Here is a 25,189-nt window from a genome sequence, read left to right on the forward strand (position 1 = left end):
TGACTGATTGTGGATAGAGCTAAGGAACTGCAAGGGTAAAAAAAGACCCTGATGGGAGTTATATACAGACCACTCCCCCCCCCCTCCAAACAGTATATGGCCTACAAGTAACAATGGGAGAGAGAAAATGCATGCCAAAAGGGTAATGTTGCAATAGTCATGGGGGACTTCAATATGCAGGTAGACTGGGAAAGTCAGGTTGCCGCTGGATTACAGGAGGGGGAATTTCTAGAATGCCTATGAGATGCTTTTTAGAGCAGCTCAGGGCTGAGCCAACCAGAGGATCAGCTATTCGGGTGTTGTGCAATGAATCAGAATTGATTAGAGAGCTTAAGGTAAAAGAATCCTTAGGGAAAAGTGATCATAATATTATTGAATTTACCCTGAAATTTGAGGAGAAGTTAAAGACAGATGTATCAGTATTACAGTGGAGTAAAGGAAATTACAGAGGCATGAGAGAATTTGGCCTGGATTGGGGAGCATGCCTTATGAGAACAGGTTAAGTGAGCATGGCCTTTTATCCTTGGAGTGATGGAGGATGAGAGGTGAACTGTTGGAGGTGTATAAGATGATGAGAGGCATTGATCGTGTGGATAGTCAAAGGCTTTTTCCCGGGGCTGAAATGGTTGCTACAAGAGGACACAGGTTTAAGGTGTTTGGGAGTAGGTACAGAGGAGATGTCAGGGGTAAGCTTTTTATTCAGAGAGTGGTGAGTGCGTGGAATGGGCTGCCGGCAACGGTGGTGGAGGTGGATATGATAGGGTCTTTTAAGAGACTTTAAGAGACATGGAGCTCAGAAAAATAGAGGGCTATAGGTAAGCCTAGTAATTTCTAAGGTAGGGACATGTGTGGCACAACTTTGTGGGTTGAAGGGCCTGTATTGTGCCGTAGGTTTTCTATGTTTCTATGTAATTAATTGGAAAAGAACACTAGCAGGGATGATGGCAAGCAGCAATGACTGGAATTTCTGGAAACAATTTCGAAGGCACAGAATATATACATCCCAAAGAGGAAAAAGTATTTTAAAGAAAGGATGACAAAACTGTGGCTAACAAGAGAAGTCAAAGCCAATATAAAAGCCAAAGAGAGGGCATATAATAGAGCAAAAATTAGTGGGAAGTTAGAGGATTGGGAAGCTTTTAAAAACCAACTGAAGGCAACCAAAAAAAAACTCATTAAGAAGGAAATTTTGCAAAATGGAAGTACACTAGCCAATAATATTAAAGGGGACACCAAAAGTTTCTTCAGATACATAAAGTGTAAAAGAGAGGTGAGAGTGGATAGCAGCCCACAGGAAAATGATCCTGGAAGGTAGTAGTGAAGGGCAATGAACTGGTGGATGAACTGAATAAGTATTTTTGCATCAGTCTTCACTATGGAAGGCACCAGCAGTATGGTTGAAGTGCCAGATGTCAGGAGGCATGAAGTGTGTGAAATTACCATAATGAGAGAAAAGATTCCTGGGAAACTGAAAGGTCTGAAGGTACACAAGCAACCTGAACCAGATGGTGTACATCCCAGAGTTCTGAAGGAGGTGGCTGAAGAGATTGTTAGTAATGATTGTTCAAGAATCACTAGGTTCTCGAATGGACTGGAAAATTGCAAATGTCACTCCACTTTTCAAGAAGGGAGAGAGGCAGAAAAAGGAAACTATAAGCCAGTCTGATTTCAGTGGTTCGGAAAATATTGCAGTATTAAGGATGAAGTCTCAGGGTACTCGGAAACACATGACAGAATAGGCCACAGGCAGCATGATTTCTTCGAGGGAATTCTTTGAAGAAATACCAAGCAGGATTTATCAAGGAGAACCAGTTATAGAAACATAGAAAACCTACAGCACAATACAGGCCCTTCAACCCACAAGTCTGTGCTGAACATGTCTCTACCTTAGAAATTACTAGACTTCCCCACAGCCCTCTATTTTTCTAAGCTCCATGTTCCTATCCAAAAGTCTCTTAAAAGACCCTATCATATCCGCCTCCACCACCATTGCCGGCACCCCATTCCATGCACTCACCACTCTCTGAGTAAAAACTTACCCCTGACATCTCCTCTGTACCTACTCCCCAGCACCTTAAACCTGTGTCCTCTTGTGGCAACCATTTCAGCCCTGGGAAAAAGCCTCTGACTATCCACGTGATCAATGCCTCTCATCATCTTATACACCTCTATCAGGTCATCTCATCCTCCGTCGCTCCAAGGAGAAAAGGCTGAGTTCACTCAAACTATTCTCAAAAGGTGTGCTCCCCAATCCAGGCAATATCCTTGTAAATCTCCTCTGCACCCTTTCTATGGCTTCCACATCCTTCCTGTAGATAGGCTACCAGAACCGAGCACAGGACTCCAAGTGGGGTCTGACCAGTGTCCTATATAGCTGCAACATTACCTTTCAATTCCACGATTGATGAAGGCCAATACACCATATGCCTTCTTAACCACAGCGTCAATCTGCGCAGTTGCTTTAAGCGTCTTATGGACTTGGACCCCAAGATCCCTCTGAACCTCCACACTGCCAAGAGTCTTACCATTAATACTATATTCTGCCATCATATTTGACCTACCAAAATGAACCACCTCACGCTTATCTGGGTTGAACTCGATCTGCCACTTCTCAGCCCAGTTTTGCATCCTATCAATGTCCCACTGTAACCTCTGACAGCCCTCCACACTATCCACAACACCTCCAACCTTTGCGTCATCAGCAAACTTGTTAACCCATCCCTCCACTTCCTCATCCAGGACACTTATAAAAATCACAAAGAGTAAGGGTCCTAGAACAGATCCCTGAGGCACACCACTGGTCACCTCTCATCCAGTCCCGGAGACTTATCCAACTTGGTGCTTTCCAAAAGCTCCAGCACGTCCTCTTTCATAATATGTAGATGCTCAAGCTTTTCAGTCTGCTGCAAGTCATTACTGCAATCACCAAGATCCTTTTCCATAGTGAATACTGAAGTAAAGTATTCATTAAGTACCTCTGCTATTTCCTCCGGTTCCATACACACTTTCCCACTGTTACATGTGATAGATCCTATTCTTTCACATCTTATCCTCTTGCTCTTCACATACTTGTAGAATGCCTTGGGGTTTCCTTAATCCTGCCCACCAAGGTCTTCTCCTGGCCCCTTCTGGCTCTCCTAATTACCTTCTTAAGCTCCTTCCTGTTAGCCTTATAATCTTCTAGATTTCTAACATTACCTAGCTCTCTGAACCTTTTGTAAGCTTTTCTTCTTGACTAGACTTATTACAGCCTTTGTACACCACGGTTCATGTACCCTACCATAACTTCTCTGTCTCATTAAAACGTACCTATGCAGAACTCCACACAAATATCCCCTGAAAATTTGCCACATTTCTTCTGTGCTTTTCCCTGAGAACATCTGTTTCCAATTTAAGCTTCCAGTTTCCTGTCTGATAGCCTCATAATTCCCCTTACTCCAATTAAATGCTTTTCTAACTTGTCTGTTCCTATCTCTCTCCAATGCTATTGTAAAGGAGATAGAATTATGATCACTATCTTCGTAATGCTCTCCCACTGTGAGATCTGACACCTGACCAGGTTCATTTCCCAATACCAAATCAAGTACAGCCTCTCCTCTTGTAGGCGTATCTACATATTGTGACAAGAAACCTTTCTGAACACACATAACTCCACCCCATCCAAACCCCTTGCTCTAGGGAGATGCCAATCGATATTTGGGAATTTAATATCTCCCATCATGACAGTTGTTATTATTACACCTTTCCAGGATCTGTTTCCCTATCTGCTCCTCGATATCCCTGTTACTATTGGGCGGCCTATAAGATACACCCAGTAAAGTTATTGACCCCTTCCTGTTCCTAACATAGAAACATAGAAAATAGGTGCAGGAGTAGGCCATTCAGCCCTTCGAGCCTGCACCGCCATTCAGTATGATCATGGCTGATCATCCAACTCAGAACCCTGTACCTGCTTTCTCTCCATACCCCCTGATCCCTTTAGCCACAACCTCCACCCATAGTTACTCCGTAGACAATCCCTCCATGCCGTCCACCTTTTCTGCAGCTGTGACACTATCTCTGATAAACAATGCCTCGCCCCCACCTCTTTTGCCTCTCTCCCTGTCCTTTCTGAAACATCTAAACCTGGCACTTGAAGAAACCATTCCTGTTTCTGAGCCATCCAAGTCTCTGTACTGGCCACCACATCATAGCTTGAAGTACTGATCCACGCTCTAAGCTCATTTGCTTTGTTCACAATACTCCTTGCACTAAAATAGACACATCTCAAACCGTCCATCTGAGCGCGTCCCTTCTCTATCACCTGCCTGTCCTCCTCCTTGCACTGTCTCCAAGCTTTCTCCATTTGTGAGCCAACTGCCTCTTCTATTTGTGAACCTTATTTGATGTTGTGTACCTGGATATGCAGAAGGCCTTTGATAAGGTGCCGCACGTGAGGCTGCTTAACAAGCTACAGGCCCAAGGTGTTACAGAAACAATTCTGCCAAGGATAAAGCAGTGACACATTGGCAGGAGTTAAGGGATGGGAATAATGGGACCCTTTTCTGGTTGGCTATGGTGACTTGTGGTGTTCCACAGAGGTCTGTACTGGAACCGATTCTTTTTACATTGTATGTCAATGATTTGGATGATGGAATTGATGGCTTTATTGAAAGTTTGCAGACAGTATGAAAATAGGTGGAGGGGCAGGTAGTTTTGAGGAGTAGAGAGGCTACAGAAGGACTTAGATTAGGAGAATGGGCAAAGAAATGTTAGATGGAATAGTGTTGGGAAGTGTATGCTCAAGCACTTTGGTGGAAGAAATGAAAGGGTTAACTATTTTCTAAATGGAGAGAAAATACAAAAAACTGAGGTGCAAAGTGACTTGGAAGTCCTTGTGCAGGATTCTCTATGTTGAGGAAGGCAAGTACAAATTAGCATTCATTTCAAGAGAACTAGAATATAAAAGCAACGATGCAATGTTGAAACTTTACAAAGCAGTGATGAGGCTTTACTTGAAGTATTGTGAACAAGTTCAGGCTCCTTATCTTAGAAAGGATGTACTGAAACTGGAGAGGGTTCAAAAGAGGTTCATGAAAATGATTCCAGGGTTAAATGGCTTGTCACATGATGAGTATTTAATGGCTTTCAGCCCGTATTCATGAGAATATGGAAGAATGAGGGGTGACCTCATTGTAACCTATTGAATGGTGAAAGGCCTTGATAGACTGGATGTGGAGAGGATGATTCCTATGGTGGGAAGAGTTCAAGACCTGAGGACCCAGCCTCAGAATAGAGGGGTGTGCTTTTGAAATGGAGATAAGGGGGAATTTCTTTAGCAGAGAGTGGTGAATCTCTGGGATTCTTTGCCACCGGCAGCTGTGGAGGCCAAGTCTTTCTGTAGATTAAAAACATAGGTTGATAGATTCTTAATTGGTCAGGACATGAAGGGATATGTGGAGATTGGGGCTGAGAGAAAATTGGATGATCCATAATGAAATGACAGAGCAGACTCAGTGGACTAAATTGCCTAATTCTGCTCCTATATCTTACGGTTTTATGGACTTATTAGGTCGTTTAAGCTGACCTGCTACCTTAATACTGTGTTCTTCCTCTGTCCCCACCTTCCTCGATGCCTTTCAAATGTCTCCAGGAATGTTGTCTCTCCAGACCTCAGTGGTAAAGAATTACACAGGTTGACCACCCTCTGGGAGAATATGTTTCTTAGCTCAATCTTGATCATCTGTTGCACGTGCTGAAACTGTAAGCAATTGTACATACAGTCCTGGGAAAAATTTGACCCACATCTACTCTTTTGGAGTATTGATGGATTCTCTGAGAGTCCCTTGTATTGTTCTAAAGTCCAGAGATTGCAGGCCTAGTTTACCTAAACCTTCTGTCCCAGGAGTCACTCTGCTGAACCTGCAGTGCTATTCCTCAATGCAAGTGCCTCCTTTAGGTAAGCAGATCAAAACTGTGCCTGATACTCCAAATGTAGTCTGATCATTCATCTTCAACAACTCTACAGTTAGCACCATTTTAACGTTCAGGTTCCTGGGCATCACTGTCACAGGATCCCATTAGGATATACTTATATAACCATATTACAATTACAGCATGGAAACAGGCCATCTCGGCCCTTCTAGTCCATGCCGATTGCTTACTCTCACCTAGACCCACTGCCCTGCACTCAGCCCATAACTCTCCATTCCTTTCCTTTAAATGACAATACCGAACCTGCTTCTACCACTTCTACTGGAAGTTCATTCCACACAGCTACCACTCTCTGAGTAAAGAAGTTCCCCCTCCTGTTACCCCTAAACTTTTGCCCCCTAACTCTCAACTCACATCCTCTTGTTTGAATCTCCCCTACTCTCAATGGAAGAAGTCTATCAGCATCAATTCTGTCTATTCCCCTCATAATTTTAAATACCTCTATCAAGTCCGCCCTCAACCTTCTACGCTCCAAAGAATAAAGACCTAATTTGTTCAACCTTCCTCTGTAACTTGGGTTCTGAAACCCAGGTGACATTCTAGTAAATCTCCTTTGTACTCTCTCTATTTTATTGACATCTTTCCTATAATTTGGTGACCAGAATTGTACACGATACTCCAAATTTGGCCTCACCAATGCCTTGTACAATTTTAACATTACATCTTATGGTGGCTGATAAAAATTACTTGTACTCTGCCATCATAGAGAGCATCCTCACAAGAGCAATTGCTCTTTGGTTTTGTGCAGCACTCTTTCACAAAATTACAGATCTATAGAGAACTGTCAGGTCCGTAGGGAAGGTCATTGGCTGCAGTCTCCCATCCCTGCAGGACTTGTACATGTCCAGGAAGAGAAGCGGGCAGGAAAAGTCATTGCAAACACCACCCACCCTGAAATCTGCCTTCTTCAAAATACTATATACGTTTCTAAAATACTATAGGGTTATTAAAACAAACAAAACAAAGGCTTCATGCTATCCTAAAAGTTACTTCCCTCAGACAGTTAATCTGATCAACCATACTGGTTAACCCCCTCCCCCACCCCCCCATCCTCATCATTGCACTGCACTGTGAGGACTTTATATAATGCTGTTTACGCTGGTATTTATGTATTGGTGTACATTTTATTCCATATCTGTATTTTAACCTCTAACTTAATGTGGTTATTAATATTTTTCTGCACCTCTAGATCAAAAATGCTCTTCTAAATGAAGCTAAAACTGAATCTGTTCCTGAAACAAATGAAGGAATCTTTAATTTCTTCCTGGAAAGAGTGCAAAGCAATCTGCATGTGGTGTTGTGCATGAGTCCTGTTGGAGACCCCTTCAGGTGAGGCCTAGTGGTGGGGTCTATACTTTTCTCAGGGCCAGTCTGTAGAGAATCCTGTGTGATGATGTCATGTTACAATACTGAGGACTTCCATTCTGCATCAACAATGGACTTATAATTCAAATCCTGGCACTGTTTTTTTTCATGATCTGTTTCTAATAAGCTCACAGCATGAAGTTATTCCTTACAACAGACTGGAGGAACTTGGCATTCGTGAAGCTATTCCTGCCTGCTTTACTCCCATTCGCTTTCCGAATCAGATATCACACTTCATCCAACCTTCCCCTCACCGAGTCTCTATCTGTAGCAACTCTCCTAATAATATCTTAATAATGCCTCAGTAGATATTTCTAAAATATTTCCATCACCCTCCATGAGTTCCAGGGGGTTAATCACTCCTGGGTGTATTCCTTCAGATCTATCCATATCTTCCTTAATCTCATGCACTCTGATTGTTAATTCCTCCAGGGTGAACACACTCAAGTGTTTTTCCAGAGTTGGGGAAACAAGACTGGAGAGTATTAGTTTAAGGTGTGAGGGGAAAGATTTAGTGGGAACTTGAGCAGCAAATTTTTCACCCAGAGAGTGGTATCTATGTGGAATGAGCTGCCATAGGAAATGCTTTATGCAGGTACAATAACAAACAGTTTTTATCAATACACCATAGCAAGTATGCCATCTGGATACATCACATTGGTACAGCAACTGCTCTGCCTGTGACTACAAGAAACTGCAGAGAGTTGTGGACACAGCTCAGTATATCACGGAAACCAGCCTCCCCTCCATGGACTCTGCCTACACTTCTTGCTACCTCAGTAAAGCAGCCAACATAATGGAAGTCCCCACCCACCCGGCCAATCTCTCTTCTCCCCACCCCGCACCCTTCCATTGGGCAGAAGATACTGAAACCTGAAAGCACAACCACTGGGTTCAAGGATTGCTTCTACCCTGCTGTCACCTTGAATAGACCTTCTTGTACAATAAGATCTACCTCATTATGATCTTTCACCTTCCTTTCCACATGCACTGCACTTCCTGTGTCACTGTTACACTTCATCCTGCATTCTATTGTTCTACTTCAGTGCACTGTGGAATGATTTGATCTGCATGAGCATTACGCAAGGCAAGTTCTTCACTGGGTCTTGGTGCATATGACAATAAAACAATTCCAGTTCTCTATATCTGTCATAAGTTTCTGTTACTCACCCTGTGATATGTGCTAACAATCAGGGATCCTTTGACTTGTTCTCCCTGCTCTTCACCATTACAGTAACACACTAGCCTTCATTTCTCATTTTACTGATAACCTGCCTGCGGAGTTTATACCGCCTCTGTAACAGCAGCAGAATGCCACCATTAATCTATGTAATCTGTATAACTCTCAGCCTTACAGGTAAAGCACAGTGCCTGAGCCCTGGTCCTCAAGCTGGTCAAGGATCATCCTTGGTTTTGGGCTGCCCTAATGCACGTCCGTGTGAGCTGGACGCATGAGGGCCAGTCAGTCGGCATCCTTGGAATTTGAGCTACAGGGTTCTGCCATCATCTAGTCTTGGGATTGATACTGAAGGTGAAGGCCCAAAGGTCAATCAGCAGTGTGATAGTTGCAGCTGATGGCCGAAGCCTGGAGGCCCAGAGCCTGTGTGTGCGCGAGAGGAGCAAGGAAATGGGCATACTTTGTTGTGTTCTGTGTTGTTGTGCCAAGCATTATAGTTCTGCTTTGTTGGCATGAAAATGTGTGATTTTTGTTGAAGCATATGGCACCTTTCATTGTATGTTTTGATGTACATGTGGTAAATAAATCTGAATCTGGGCTGGTAGCACTTGCTACAGGCGGAGTCACCCAGATTGCAAGAAGCATCTTAAGATGCTGCCTACTGCAGTTGTATAACACAGGGCTGAACTGTCTTCGTGTAGCTGGTGAAGCCCTTTGCCAGCACTCTTTACAACTGATTACCTGCCCTAGGTTCCTCCTGCTTCAAACCAGTCAGCTGCAGTAATATTCTGTGAGTGATGTATTAAGGTCCATCCAATGTTCTCCGTTCTCTGGCTGTAGTTCCCAATGGTCAGGAAATGATGGCCACCGTGTCAGCAAGTCACAGACGATATTTAATGCTGAGTGAAGGGGTTGTTAAAGATTAGCTTTATTTGTCACATGTACACAAAACATGGAAAATGTGTCATTTGAATCAAATCACCAGGGATTGTGTTGGGCCAAGTGCTGCCACACTTCTAGTGCCATCATAGCATGCTTACAACTTATTAACCCTAACCGGGAATGTGGGAGGAAACTCACGTGGTCATGGGGAGAACATACAAACACCTATCAGACAGCAGTGGGAATCAAACCCCAATCTTACAGCTGAAGCTATAATAGCATTACTCAAGCTCATATAGACCATATAGATAAACATCATATAGATGTAACTCATATAGTGTACATAGAGTTAACAAGGCCTTTGACCAGGTCCCTTGTGGCGTGCTGGTCTGCAAAGTAAGACTGCGTGGGATCCAAGTGGGTGATGGTGGACTACCATAATAGTGGGAACAACTGCTTTATATGATGTTAGGCACAGTTGTCTGTCATAGATCTCTCCTAAGACTTTTATAGATCTTTTCCTATTCCATCCCTTGTAAATCTATGAATAAATATGACCTATTTCACAGTGTTGGTCAAAGTTGTGTCCCGAGATTCCCATTTACAGAGTCTATAAAAAGTATTCCCCCCTCCCCCAGAGGTTTTCATGTTTTATTGTTTTACAACACTGAATCACAGTGGTTTTAATTTGGCTTTTTTGACACAGATCAACAGGAAAAAACTCTTTTGTGTCAAAGTGAACATATATCTCTACAAACTGGACTAAATTTATTACAGTTATTAAACACAAAGTAATTCATTGCATAATTATTCACCCCCTTCAAGCCAGTATTTAGTAGAGGCACCTTTGGCAGTAATTATAGCCTTGCAGTATAGAGTGTCTTCCTGCTCTCTCTCCCTCTCCCAGTGTAGAGTATCCTGCTTCAAATTATCCACCACTGTCCTTGTACCAAAGGGACAAGGTAACATGCCTGAACGACTGGTGTCCTGTCGCACTCACCTCAAAAAAAAAAAGCAAATACTTTGAGAGGCTGGTCAAGGATTATATCTGCAGCTTGTTACCACCCAAAATGGACCCACTACAATTCGCCTACTGACACAACCGATCAACAGACGACACAATAGCCACTGCTCTACATACCGTCTTGACACATCTGGAGAAGGATGCTTGTGTGAGAATGCTGTTCTTGGACTACAGTTCAGCATTTAAAACCATAGTTCCATCCAGGCTCGACAGGAAGCTCAGAGACCTTGGCCTGACCCTGCCTTGTTCAGCTGGATCCCGGACTTCTTGTCAGAGCATCGGCAGGTGGTAAAAGTGGGCTCCCTCACCTCTGACCCTCAACACAGGTGCCCCTCAGGGCTGTGTACTAAGTCCCCTCCTTTTGTCCCTGTATACCCATGACAGTGTCGCCACCCACAGCTCTAATCTTCTAATTAAATTTGCCGATGACACTACATTGATTGGCTTATTCTCAAACAACAACAAGGTGGCCTACATCTCTCTGACACAGTGGGGTCAAGAATACAATCTCCCTCAATGTCGCATAGACAAAGGAGCTGGTTGTGGATTAGAGGAGAAATGGAGTTGGGCTAACCTGTATTGACATCAATGGATCTGGGTTTGCGAGGGTAAACAGCTTCAATTTCTTCAGCATCCACATCACTGAGAACCTCGTGGTCTGTACACACAAGCTGTGTGGTGAAAAAGGCAGAACAGCACTTCTTTCACCTCAGACGGTTGAGGAAGTTTGGTATGGGCCCCAAAATACTAAGAATGTTTTACAGGGGCACAATTGAGAGCATCCTGACTAGCTGCATCACTGCCTGGTATAGGAACCGTACCTCCATTAATCGCAGGATTCTACAGAGAGTGGTGTTGACAGCCCAGCGCATCTGCAGTTGTGAACTTACCATGATTCAGAACATTTACAAAGACCAGTGTGGAAAAAGGGCCTGAAAGATCATTGCGGACTCAAGTCACGCCAACCACAATCTTTTCCTGCTGTTACCGTATGGGAATTGGTACCGTGGCATAAAAGCCAGGACCAACAAACTCCGGGACAACTTCTTCCACTGGGCCATCAGACTGATTAATTCACTCTGATTTGAGTGATTTTCTATGTTGCATTGACTGTTCTATTTTTATAAATTATTATAAATTACTATGATTGCATATTGCACATTTAGAACGGAGATGTAACATAAAGATTTGTACTCCTCATGTATGTGAAAGATGTAAGAGATCAATTCAATTCACTGAAAATTTTTGTGAATGAACAGCCCTTTTCAAGTCCAGCCACATTTTCATTGAGGTCTGGACTCTGACTTGGCCACTTCAGGACATTAACTTTGTTGTTTTTAAATCATTCCTGTGTAGCTTTGACTTTATGCTTGGGGTCATTGTCTTGCTGGAAAACAAATCTTCTCCCAAGTCACAGTTCTCTTGAAGACTACACCAGGTTTTGCTCTAGGATTTCCTTGCATTTTGCTGCATTCATTTTATGCTCTTATCTTCACAAGCCTTCCAGGGCCTGCTACAGTGAAGCATCCCCACAGAATGATGCAGCCACCACCATGCTTCACTGTAGGGATGGTGTGTTTTTGATGATGTGTGGTGTTTGGCTTACACCCAACATAGCATTTAGTCTGATGGGCAAAAAACTCAATTTTGATCTCATCAGACCATAGAACCTTCTTCCAGCTGACTTCAGAGTCTCCCACTTGCCTTCTAGGAAACTCTAGCTGAGATTTCATGTGAGTTTTTTTCCCCAACAGTGGCTTTCTTTTTGCTATTCTCCCAGAAAGATGCAACTGGTGAAGCACCCGGGCAACAGTTGTTGTATGTGCAGTCTCTCCCATCTCAGCCACTGAAGCTTGTAACCCCTCCAGAGTTGTCATAGGTCTCTTGGTGGCCTCCCTCACTTCTTGCACAGTCACTCCGTTTTTGATGGCCTGCCCCAGGCAGACTTACAGCTGTGCCATATTCTTTCCATTTCTTGATGATTGACTTAACTGTACTCAGAAATTTTCTTGTATCCATCTCCTGACTTGTTCTTTTCAAAAACCTTTTTTCAGAGTTGCTTGGAGTGTTCTTTTGTCTTCATGGTGTAGTTCTTGCCAGGATACTGACTCACCAGCAGTTGGACCTTCCAGATACAGGTGTATTTTTACTACGGTCAGTTGAAACACTGTGACTGCACACAGGCCTCCAAAATCAGATTTCCATCTAACTAATTATGTGACTTCTAAAATCGATTGGCTACACCAGTGATGATGGGGTGTGTCATGTTAATGGGGGTGAATACTTAAGCAATCAATTATTTTGTGTTTTATATTTGTAACTAATTTAGATCACTTTGTAAATATCTGTTTTCACTTTGATACAAATTTTTTTTTCTGTAGATCAGTGTCAAAAAAGCCAAATTTAATCCACGATGATTCCATGTTGTAAAACAATAAAACATTGAAAACTTCCAAGGGGGGGGAGTGATACTTTTTTTAGGCTCTGTAAGTTGTTTTGAGAAGAGGAATGTTAACACTGCTTCAATAGAATCTTGTGAATTTTATTGACAGTCCAGATTTTGATTGACCCAAGAGCGTATTGTTTTCCCCTGAACTATTTTGAAGGAACCGCATGCGCCAGTACCCAGCGTTGGTGAACTGTACCACCATTGATTGGTTCTCAGAGTGGCCACAGGATGCCTTACTTGAAGTAGCTGAACGGTATCTGATGAAGGTGGATGTCGGAGGATCTGAAGAGGTAACTGGGCTCTTGGGCCTCATACCTTAGTGGGGGGGGGGAGTTGTTCTGAGCACCGCGTCAGGCCAGGGGCAGCTCTGGAACCTATCTACACCCTTACTGATGGCTCTTAGTGGATGGGCATAATTTTGAAGTGATTGGGGGAAAGTATAGGGAGATGGGCAGACACGTTTTTGCAGAGGGTGGTAGGTGGTGAACATTAGGAGCAGATACATTAGGAACATTTAAGAGGCTCTTAGATAAGTACGTGGATGATAGAATAATGGAGGGCTATGTGGGAGAGAAGGGTTAGATTGATCTTAGAGTAGTTAATAAGTTCACACATCATGGGCTATAGGGCATGTACTTGCTGTTATATTCCTTATCCTTTGAATGCTTTTTCCTCCAGTTTCCAGACCAGAACTTCTGCAACTCATTGTAAACTTCACTCCTCTGGTACGGCTTGAATTCACCATCAACCATCTCCGATGCAGATTTTCCTCAGTGGAATATAGCACTCTAAACTTCCACCCACTCAAATGTTGGGCAAACTGTCTCAAACCTCTTGCAAGCTGTCTTTAACCTACTCCAAAGTCAATCTAACCATTACTGGTCAGAGCATTCCAAGCATCCACCACTCTCTGTGTACTTTCCTCCAATCACCTTAAAATTAATGCATTCCCCCTCATATTAGCCATTTCCACCCTGAGAAAAAGTTTCTGATTATCCACTCTATCTATGCCTGTCATCATCTCGTGCAACTCTATAGAGTAACTCTTCACTATGACACAGTGGGGATTTGGAAAAAGAAAGAGAACAGGGAGTAGACATGTCTTTGCCCTCATGCTCATGGTCTGTGCTTCCCTCTGCCCCTCCAGCTCCGCAGTAACCTGGCACACATCTTCGTCATGATGCATCGCTCGGTCAGCATGTACTCCCAAAAGATGTTGCTGGAATTGCGGAGACACAACTACGTCACCCCAACCAACTACCTGGAACTAGTATCTGGCTATAAGAAGTAAGTGTCCGATACTGTCTGGGACACACATTTTGCAATGTAATGCCTTCAGAGTGTAGGAGAGAAATGACTCTGGACACTGACGACACATGTCGGTGTTTTGTTTGGGGTATGCATGTAATGGGGTATCTGCAGGTATGACTGTGCATGAGCGTTTGTGCCAGATAGTTATCTCTTGTGGATACTTTGGTCTTTTATGTTATAGATGCTGTGTTGCTCTGTTCATTGCTTAGAACATAGTACACAGGACGAAACAGTGGCCTTTGTGCCTCCTGTCCATACAAACTAACAAACCCTGGGTGGAGGTCAACAGCCCTCATCCATGGGATCTGCCAACCTGGGAGGGGGGAGGGGGCTCAGCACTGCTCATCCATGGGATCTGCTGACCTGGCTGGGACAATGGCCCTTTTTAATGGGGTCCGCCAACCTCGATCATTAACTACAATCGTTGGTGTTTGTCCTCAGTGCCTGCCAACTCGATCTCTGACCTCAGGTGTGACTGATCTTTGATCATGGAGTGCTTCTATCTGGACTCCAGCCTGCCCTCTAATTCCTGCACATCCCTTGAACCCTTGCCTAACCCACATCCCTGTCCCTGATCCCTCATGGATGTACTCGTGGTGCAATTAGAGATTGGCCGGTATGACATTTTGGCCATCACTGAGTCGTGGCTGAAAGAAGGTCATAGTTGGGAGCTTAGTATCAAAGGATATACTTTATATTGAAAGGACAGGCAGGAAGGCAAAGGCAATGGTGTGGCTCTGTTGGTAAGAGATGGAATTACATCTTAGAAAGAGATGACATACGGTCATTTGTGGGTAGAGGTAAGAAATTGCAAGGGTAAAAACATATATAGGCCTCCAAATAGTAGCCAAGCTGTGGGATTGAGATTGTAAAGGGAGCTGGAAAAGGCATGTAATAAGAGTAATGACACAATTCTAATTTTAACCTCCATTACAACTGTGTCATGGACAAAAATGTGGCAGATGGAATACGGTATTGGGAAATGTATGATAATGCATTTTGGTATAAGGAACAATAGTGCATTCTAAATGGGAAGAAGTTTCAAACATCAGATGTGCAGAGGGACTTTGGAGTCTTTGTGCAAGACTCCCAGAAGGTTAATTTACAGGCTGAGTCTATGGTAAAGAAGGCACATGCATTGTTGGCATTTATTTCAAGGGAATAGAATATAAAAGCAAGGAAATACTGTGGATCAGCTCACAAAAGTTGCCACACGTTTCGATGCCAGTGTGGTATCCCCACAGTGATCAGCAGAACAACAAACAACCACCACAGAAACAAGCTGCATTCCTCCCTGTCACCCACACACAGATACAGAGCTTTAACGCCAGGACAGAACTCCTGCCTCAGGCCTGCAGACATCTGGCTTTGACTGCCCCAGAGGACTCACTGGTTGAAAAGCAAAAAAAGCTGTAGATGATAGAAATCTGAAATTAAAACTGAATGTGTTAGAAACACTGAGCATATCAGGCAGGACCTGTAGAGACGGAAATAGTTAATGTTTTAGATCTTTCATCAGAGCCTGGAAGAGTAAGCAAATGGATGAAATGTTGTTGCAGAGAAGGAGTGGAGGTAGCGAGAACAAAGAGAGTGTTTGAGGTAGAGTGGAGACCAAGAAAATGTGAGTGACGCACATTGGTGTTGGTTGGGAGTGGGTGGTGAAAGCTTGTTAAAGATGTGTAAACACAGAGAGAAAAGGAGCGAGGGAAATCAGCGATGGAAATGTTAAATTTAGAATGCTACAATTACTGGGTGTTTGAAATAAAAATGAACACTGGAAAGGCTCAACAAATCAGACAGCATCTGTGGAGAGAGAATCACATCATCATGAAATGCCTGTACACTGCTGGCATTTAAGGCAGCAGTGAAGGTCCTCCATCTCTGTCTATCTATAGCTATCTTCTCTATTGCGCCTCAGGTGTGGTCCTCATTCAAGGTCCTCATTTCTGCCTCTACAGTATGGAACCAAGTTGTCTTTGCTTCAGACTTCCTTCATCGTGCCAGTAACTTCCTTTCGGTATTCACTATTGTCAGTCATGCAAATCCCAGGAATACCATCGCACACAGCTATAGGATTCTTCATTGTTGTTTCTGTAGCAATTTTGTTTCACCAGACAGGTTGTTAGCCCTGAACTGAACCCCCGAACCTGGAGGACTGGCGGACCACTTCTTAGTCTGGCCTCTACCCTTTGACCTGTTTGGTGACTCTACCAAGAGCCCTGACTCCAGCCAACATTACTGTCTGGATCATTGAGGCACGCAAGCCTCCAAACCCTATGACAAAGTTGTGGTCCTCTTGGAAGTGTGGAGAGAGAAAGTATGATATAAGTGAGCTCTGATGGCATGATAGCGTAGCGGTTATCACAATCACTTTTCAGTGCCAGCAGACACTGCCAGATCAGGGTTTGATTCCTGTTTCTGTCTGCAAAGAGCTTGTACTTTCTCCCCATGACCAGACGGGTTTCCTCCAGGTTCTTCAGTTTCCTCCCACATTCCAAAGATGTACAGGTTGTGGTTATTGAGTTGTGGACATGTTATGTTGGCACCAGTAGCATGGCGACACAGGTGGGCTGCCCCCACACCATTTTAGTACTGTGTTAATCACTTACACAAATTAAGCATGTTTCAATGTTCATGTGTGACAGCAAGTTCTTTCATGGTCCTAACAGTAGCGACTTCAAAATTTCCCACATGCCTCAGTTCCCCACTGCATGGACCATCACAAGGAATGCATAATCTGACAGTGTTAGCCCTGATTAGTGTATATGTGCTTCATTATCTGCAGTGTAAACTTCACTCTGAATATTACAATAGATGGGATTGAAAAGCCAAGCAAATGAGATTATACCATAGTGGTTGACTACACAGCAGCATTGACCTTGTTAGTTCCATTGGATACATCTCAGACAGTGTCCAGGCAACCTGTTGTTTTGTATCAAAACAGGTCACCCTTCTTACAGTGTTACTGTTTCTACCATAAGGAACATCACATGTGGGAGTCATGTATGGGGACCAAAGGATGTGATCCTGAGGCTTTATCAGACATTGAACAGACCGCATTCAGAATGCTGTGAGCAGGTTTGGGTCCCTTATCTAAGAAAGGATATATTGATATTGGAAAGGGTTCAGAGAAGGTTCACGAGAATAATCCTGCGAATGAAAGGGATCATACATGGAAGGACATTTGCTGCCTCTCGATATGTACTCACTGGAGCTTAGAAGAATAAAGGGGGATCTCATTGAAACCTATTGAAAGGCCTAGAGAGAGTGGATGTGGAGAGGATGTTTCCTATAGTGGGCCAGTCACTAGGACCAGAGGGCATAGACTCAGAATAGAAAGATGTCCCTTTGCAATAGTGATGAGGAGGAATTTATTTGGACAGAGAGTGGTGAATCTGTCAGATTCGTTGTCATAGGTGGCTGTAGAAGCCAAGTCATTGAGAATATTTAAAGCAGAGGTTGATAAGTTCTTGATAAGTAAGGGCATCAAAGTTTATGGGAAGAAGTCAGGAGAATAAGGTTGAAAGGGATAATAAATCAGCTGTGATGGAATGCTGGTCCAGTCTCAATGGGCTGAATGGCTTAATTCTACTCCTATGTCTATGTTATGTTTCATGTAGTGCTGTAAGTGTTGACCATGTGCCCAGGACAAGATTGGAGGGTCTTTCTCATCTGCCCATCACCTCCCTCTGGTTCCCCTCCACCTCACCTCTTCGTTACCTTGTTCTTCAACCTTTTACCTCTTCCACCTATTTGTCCTCCCCCCTTTACATTCTCATTTAGACACCTCCACTCAACAGTTCTGTTTGAGAAGTACAAAGAACGAAGGGATAGTCAACATGGATTTGTGTTTGGCAGGTCACGACCAACCAATCTTGTAGAATTTTTTAAGAAAGTTGATGAAGGCAAGGCAGTGAATGTTGCCATTAGCAAGGCCTTTGACAAAGTTCCACATGGAAGGCTAGTTCAGGAAATTTTGTCACTTGGCGTTCAAGATAAGGTAGTAAGTTGGATTAGTAGGAGAAGTCAGGGAGTGGTAGTACATGGTTTTCTCTCTGACTGGAGGGCTGTGACTAGTCCTGACGAAGGGTCTCGGCCCAAAATGTCGACAGTGCTTCTTCCAATAGATGCTGCCTGGCCTGCTGCGTTCCGTGAGCATTTTGTGTATGTTGCTTGAATTTCCAGCATCTGCAGATTTCCTTGTGGCTGTGACTAGTGGTGTGCTGCAAGGATCGGTGCTGGGTCCATTGTTTCTGTGCTGTAGTGTTATATGACTCTTTGAAAGAGTGTTCCAGATTGACAGCTGGTGAAAAGGAGGGAATCCAGTCTGTATGGTGTTGTGACTCCAAACCCAGCAACCATAGACATACTTTGTACCCAATTAAATTGGTGCAGAGTGGTGGAGGGAGGCTCAGTCTTTAGTGTAGTTGACCTGGGAATAAAGATGCAATAAAGATCTGCCTCACTCTGAATTCAATCAATAAATAAAAGAAGCCATTGAACATAGGAGATGTCATTTAGTAATTCATTTGGAACAAAGCTTGGGAGCAAAGGAAACACTGTGCACAAAGTATAGCTTGATTCCTGACATGAGCTTCCATTGTGAGGAAGATCTTGTGCTGAGCATTAAAGAATAACGACGGTCCATTTGGGGATTGAAGATTAAGTGTCCCACAACTGGTGTGGCCAGGTCCTCTCGAATCTGTGAATTTGGATCACATTTGTCTTATAGTTGACAGTAACATGGTTCCCCATTGGTGGGGAATAACCAGATCATAGCCCTCACTGCAAGGGTGGGTCAGTACTACCTTTCCCACGAGGGGAAGTGTTTTGGAGTGCACTCTCTCTTCACTTCATGTCTCAGAGTTTAGTTTGGCAGACACAACAAATTACTACCCTCCAACACACAGAGCCAGAGGTCAGGCAGACTGCACTGCCAGGAGCTTGGTGAAGGTCACTTCATCTGTCAGTTTGCATTTCATTTGGCTTTGTGTCAGTACTCGGCACAATGACAATAAAGCTGAATCTAATCTAATCTAATCTAAGTCTGTCAGGCATTGCTCTGTGCTGGCGTTGAGGGCGCAATCATCAGCAAATAAGAGGTGTGCCCTCAACGCCAGCACAGAGCAGAAGATGCAGCGAGAAATGGGCAGCTTCTCACGAGCCTGTGACAACTTCGGGCTTACAATCAGCGCTAAAAAAAACGATGTTTTGTACCAGCCCGCACCCGGAAAGTCCTACCAGGAACCACAGATCACAGTAAAAGGGCAGAAGCTACTGGCAGTCGACAGCTTTACTTATCTGGGCAGTACTCTATCATGAGTGGTGAACATAGATGCAGAGATCAGCAACAGAATTGCCAAAGCCAGTGCCGCCTTTGGGAGACTCCGTGAGAATGTATGGGAGTGGAAAGGACTCAGCCTTACCACCAAGCTGAAGGTCTACCGAGCAGTGGTTCTCACCACCCTCCTCAATGCCAGCGAGACCTGGACTGTCTACAGCAGACACGCTAAACAGCTCAACCACTTCCACTTGAGCTGCCTCCGCAGACTTCTCCACGTACGATGGCAGGACAAAGTGCCAGACATGGAAGTCCTGGAGCGGGCTAGCACCCACAGCGTCTACACCCTCCTACAGAAAGCCCAAGCCAGGTGGGCTGACCATGTCGTCAGGATGTCTGACAGTCGACTACCAAAACAGCTGCCGTATGGAGAACTGAGACAGGGCAAGCGCTCAGTTGGAGGGCAGAAGGAACGTTTCAAAGACTGCCTCAAAGTGTCCCTCAAAGACCTCAACATCAATCCCAGTAACTGGGAATCACTTGCTCTGGACCGCCCAACCTGGTGGAGCAGGACCACTAAAGGAGCGTATGCAGCAGAAATCAGAGGCTCAGAGGAAACGCACCGTGTGCAAGGTTCGAGCTACCTCCACTTCCACTGCAGCACCTACCCTCATGTGTCCCACATGTGGGCGAGCTTTCAGGGCCCAGATTGGCCTCACCAGTCATCTCCGGACCCACAGTCACAAACCCTCCACCTGACAGAAGTCGTGGTCGTCTTCGACTCCGAAGGACGAACAACAATGGACAAGTCTGTTAGGGTCGTCTACTGTATCTGGCACTCTTGGTGTAGCCTCTTCTACATTGGTGAGGCCCGATGCAGATTGGTGTTTGCTTTATCGAGTATTTTTGCTCTGCTTGCTGCAAAAGGGAGGATCTAAATGAATATGCAACAGTTGTCTACAACTTCATCAAAACCTGCGTGGCTTCAAGAACATACCAGACATACCTAATCAAAAGCCATGGATGAACTAGGAAGTTTTTAGTCTGCTGAGAGCTATATCAGTGGCATTCAAGACTGGTGATCCAGAACTATACAAGAAACTCAAGTACAACCTAAAGCAATTCTGATTGAAGTTAGACCTAATTCTGATTGATGGAATCGAACACACATCAACTTTGGCAAAGTTTGCAGGCCATTACTTCCTACATGGCAGAACCTAACATCATGAATGGCAGTGATGCTTCACTCCCAGATGAGCTGAACACCTTTTATGTATGCGTTGAAAGGGAGAATAAGACTACATCTATGCAGATCCCTGCGGCATCCAGTGACCCTGTGATTTCAGTCTTGGAGGCTGACATCAGAACATCTTTAAAAGGGTGAACCCTTGTAAGCCGTCAGGTCCTGATGGTGTACCTGGTAATGCATTAAAAGCCTGTGCCAAGAATGTTCAAAGACATCTTCAGTCTCTCACTACTGCAGTTGGAGGTTCCCATCTGCTTCAAAAAGGTGACTATCATACCAGTGCCCCAGAAGAGCAGGGTGAGCTGCCTTGTTGCTCAGTGGCACTCAATCCTACTATGATGAAGTGCTTTGAGAGGTTGCTCATGGCCAGAATCAACTCCTACCTCAGAAAGGACCTGGACCCGCTGCAATTTGCCTCTCACCATAACAGGTCTCCAGCAGATGACTCTCCACTGACTCTTCACGCAGCCTGGATCACCTGAACAATAGTAGTAATTGTGTCAGGCTGCTTTTTATTGACTATAGCTCACCATTCAACACCATCACACCCATCTAATCAACAAACTCCAGAACCTGGGCCTCCGTACCTCCCTCTGCAACTTGTTTCTTGACTTCCTAATTGGGAGAGCACAGTCTGTGGTACATCAGAAATAACACCTCCTTGCCGACAGTCAACACTGGTGCACCTCAAGAATGCATGCTTAGCCCACTGGTCAACTCTCTCTACACCCACGACTGTGTGGATAGGCACACTCGAGTACCATCTATTATTGACAGAATTTCAGATGGTGACAAGGAAGCATACAGAAGTGAGATAGTCTGTATCCTTTGTCACATATCTACATCGCTGGCCTTTGAACGCAGAGCAGAAGCCTGAACATATTTCAGTTTAATATCCCAAGCCCTAACCTGACCCAAGCTTCCCTCTCTGTCCCCAAAATCTTATCTACGAATTTAAAGGGACAACTAAGTCTGAGCCACATTCTTGATGGAGACTGTAGCTCATTGCCATCTCATAATCACTCCATATGATAGCTTCATATGCTTCAAGTGAATCAGTTCCCAGTCTCCTGTGATCTGAAACAGCCTCATTTTGTAACTCTCCCGCATAGTGGTTGTTATAAATCTCTGATGAGGACCAGAATCAAACTTTTCAGTCCACTAACTCTTCTGTCGCTTTGACTGTGCCTTTCATTAACTCTGTTCCTATCCCCTCCAGCACAGCCTGACACTGAGTATTCCCATTGGTTAATGAACAGTGTGTGTGTAAAACATTGAGCACTACAGCACAGTGCAGGGCCTTCAGCTCATGATGCTGTGCCAGATATTTAATCTACTCCAACTTCAATCTAAGTTCAGGTTCATGTTTAATTGTCATTCAACTATACACATCTATATAGCTAAAGGAAACAGCATTCCTCTGGAGCCAAGATGCAGAACACATTACACTTAGTCGCACAGAGCACGTATACTTACAATAGCACATACAGTCACAAGATACTATTACTGCAAGTCATTGAGTGACATGTCCTGAAGATTGTGATGCACAGGATGTTGGCATGGAGCCACATTCCTGCAGAAGTTCCTCATCTCTTGAATCCAGCTTGTCTTCCAGGAAGCGAACATAAAGAGCCCCCACCCTAGCACAAATGCCGGTGCATCCGCTGAGTCTCTGTTCTCTCCCGTATTGCCTCTGATGCCTCTTCCCTGGGTGGCTGTAACAGGTGATGCCGCAGCCTGAGGGCCTAGTCCTTGGACATGAAATCTTGGGCACCGCCACGCCTCTGTTCTGTAGCATAAACAGGTGAAGCTGCAGCCTGAGGGCCTAGTCCACCCAACAACCAAGGCCACACTGCTCCTGTTCCATCAGTCTCACCAATAAACAATGAACCGGACTTGCAGTGGTTTGAATTACCAAAGCCCAATGGCTATACATAGCTGATACATTTTTCTTTTATCTGTGTGCTTACTTAAGGGTTCCTAATGTATCTGCTTCTACTACCACCCTTGACAGATGTCCACTTGCCTACCAACCTCTGTGTAAAAACCTATCTCTGATATGCCCCCTCTGCTTTCTTGCGATCAGTTTGAAATTATGCCCTGTCATATCAGCTATTTCTGCCCTGGGAAAGATGTCTCTGGCTGCACCTCTATTAAGCCACCTCTTATCTTCCTTCTTTCCATGAAGAAAAATCCTAGCTTGCTCATCCTATCCTTATAAGACATGCTCTGTAATCCAGGCAGCATACTGGTAAATCGCCTCTACGCCATCTTTCTGGCTTCCAAATCCTTCCTATAATCCTTCCAGAAATGGACACAATATTCCAAGTGTGGTCTAACTAGAGTTTTATAGAGCTGCAACATTACCTCACAGAGATTGAACTCAATCCCCTGACTATTGAAATCCAACACATCATACGCCTTCTTAACCATCCTATCAAATTGCACAGCAACTTTGAGGGATCAATGGACAATGGACCCCAAGATCCCTCTTCCACACTGTCAGTAATCCTGCCTTTAGCCCTGCACTCTGCCTTCAAGTTCAACTTTCCAAAGTGAATCACTTCACGCTTTTCCAAATTGAACTCCATCTGCCACTTCTCAGCCCGGCTGTGCCTCCTGTCGTGGTCCTTCATATGTTGGGTTCAGGTTCAGTTTTATTTATCAGAAATAAAAGCACAGTGAAATGTGTCATTTGTGTTAACAGCCAATACAACTTAAGGATGTGCTGTGGGAATCCTGCAAGTGTCACCAAACGTTCCAACGCAAACATAGAATGCCCACCAACAACAACTGAACAAGCAGAACAATCAATAAAGATTAGATTAGATTCAACTTTATTGTCATTGTGCCGAGTACTGATACAAAGCCAAATAAAATGCAGTTAGCATCTAACCAGAAGTGCAAAGAATAGTGTTATTTACAAAATAACTGCAAATAAAAAGTAAGTGCTACAGCACACAAATATAAAAGTACTGAGACAGTACAATATGGGTGCAATACTGTGATATGAGATTCAGCAGGGTCACAGCCTCAGGGAAGAAGCTCTTCCTGTGTCTGCTGGTGCGGGAGCAGAGGCTCCTGTAACGCCTACCGGATGGGAGGAGAGTAAAAAATCCTTAGTTAGGGTGAGATGCATCATTGATAATGCTTTTTGCCCTGCCCAGGCAGCATTTATGGTAGATGTTCTCAATGGTGGGCAATTGGGTGTCGATAATCTGCTGGGCAGTTTTCACCACACGCTGGAGTGCTTTGCGGTCCGATATGGGACAATTGCCATACCACTCTGAGATGCAGTTGGTGAGTATGCTCTCAAAGGTACAGTGGTAAAAGTCCGTCAGTATCCTGGGACAGAGGGTGAGCTTTCTTGATGCTCCGCAGGAAATAAAGGCGCTGTTGCACCTTTTTGATCAGGATGGAGGAGTTCAGGGATCAGGTGAGATTCTCAGAAATATGGACACCAAGGAATTTGAAGCTTGATACACACTCCACTACAGTTCCGTTAATGTAGATGGGGACATGAGTGTGGCTCCTAGCACGCCTGAAGTCCACAATTATCTCCTCGGTCTTCTGGGTGTTAAGGGCCAGGTTGTTGTCGGCACACCATGCGGCCAGGTGTTGGATCTCGTCCCTGTTGGCCGTGTCGTCCTCCCCTCTGATCAGGCCGACTACTGTGGTGTTGTCTGCAAACTTGATTATGGAGTTAGAACCATGTACAGGAACGCAGTCATAGGTGAAAAGGGAGTGCAGAAGAGGGCTCAGCACACAGCCTTGAGGCACGCCGGTATTCAGGGTGAGAGTGGAGGAGGAGAGGTTGTCTAACTTAACTGATTTGGGTCTGCTAGTCATAAAGTCCAAGGTCCAGTTGCAGAGGGATGAGCTGATACCAAGCTGGCAAAGTTTGGCGATCAGCTTGGAGGGGATCACAGTATTGAATGCCAAACTAAAGTCAATGAATGGCAGTCTGATGTAAGAGTTGGGGCTGTCCAGGTGGGTCAGGGCAGAGTGAAGTGCCGTGGAGATGGTGACCTGTTGGTGCGATAGGCAGATTGATGGGGTCCAGGGTAGTGAGCAGACAGGATTTCAGATTTGATAGAACCAGTCTCTCAAAGCGCTTTGCAATGATGGGGATGAGTGCAACTAGGCGGAAGTCATTCAGGCCCGTGGCAGTGGAATGCTTTGATCTTGAAGCTTGTGGGGACAACTGCCTGGGTCAGGGACAGATTGAAAATGTCTGTGAAGCCCCCGGCCAACTGCCCTGCACAAGCCCCTTTCCTCCAACCCACTCACCCACCAACACCAGGCTTCCAACTGGCAGACAGGCTACCTTCAGGCCTCAGCCTTCTACACTCTCCACAACACCACCAACCTTTGTTTCATCTGCAGACTTATTAACCCATCCCTCCACTTGTAAAAGTCACAAATAGCAGAAATCCCAGAATACCACTGGTCAGCTTCTCCCACTTCAGTTTCTGGCAGGG

General features: G+C 44.5%; 1 protein-coding gene across 1 annotated transcript in view; it reads left to right on the top strand.

The window, feature by feature from the left end:
- dnah2 (dynein, axonemal, heavy chain 2) overlaps window positions 1-25,189 on the top strand; it is a 462,789-nt gene that overhangs the window by 340,131 nt on the left and 97,469 nt on the right. The window contains exons 58-60 of the mRNA XM_059975314.1: window positions 7,163-7,302; window positions 13,028-13,160; window positions 14,018-14,157. Coding sequence (XP_059831297.1) covers window positions 7,163-7,302; window positions 13,028-13,160; window positions 14,018-14,157 — 413 coding nt within the window. The remainder of the gene's footprint in view (window positions 1-7,162; window positions 7,303-13,027; window positions 13,161-14,017; window positions 14,158-25,189) is intronic.

Source organism: Hypanus sabinus, chromosome 7 (genome assembly GCF_030144855.1).
Source record: "Hypanus sabinus isolate sHypSab1 chromosome 7, sHypSab1.hap1, whole genome shotgun sequence".
NCBI lineage: Eukaryota > Metazoa > Chordata > Chondrichthyes > Myliobatiformes > Dasyatidae > Hypanus > Hypanus sabinus.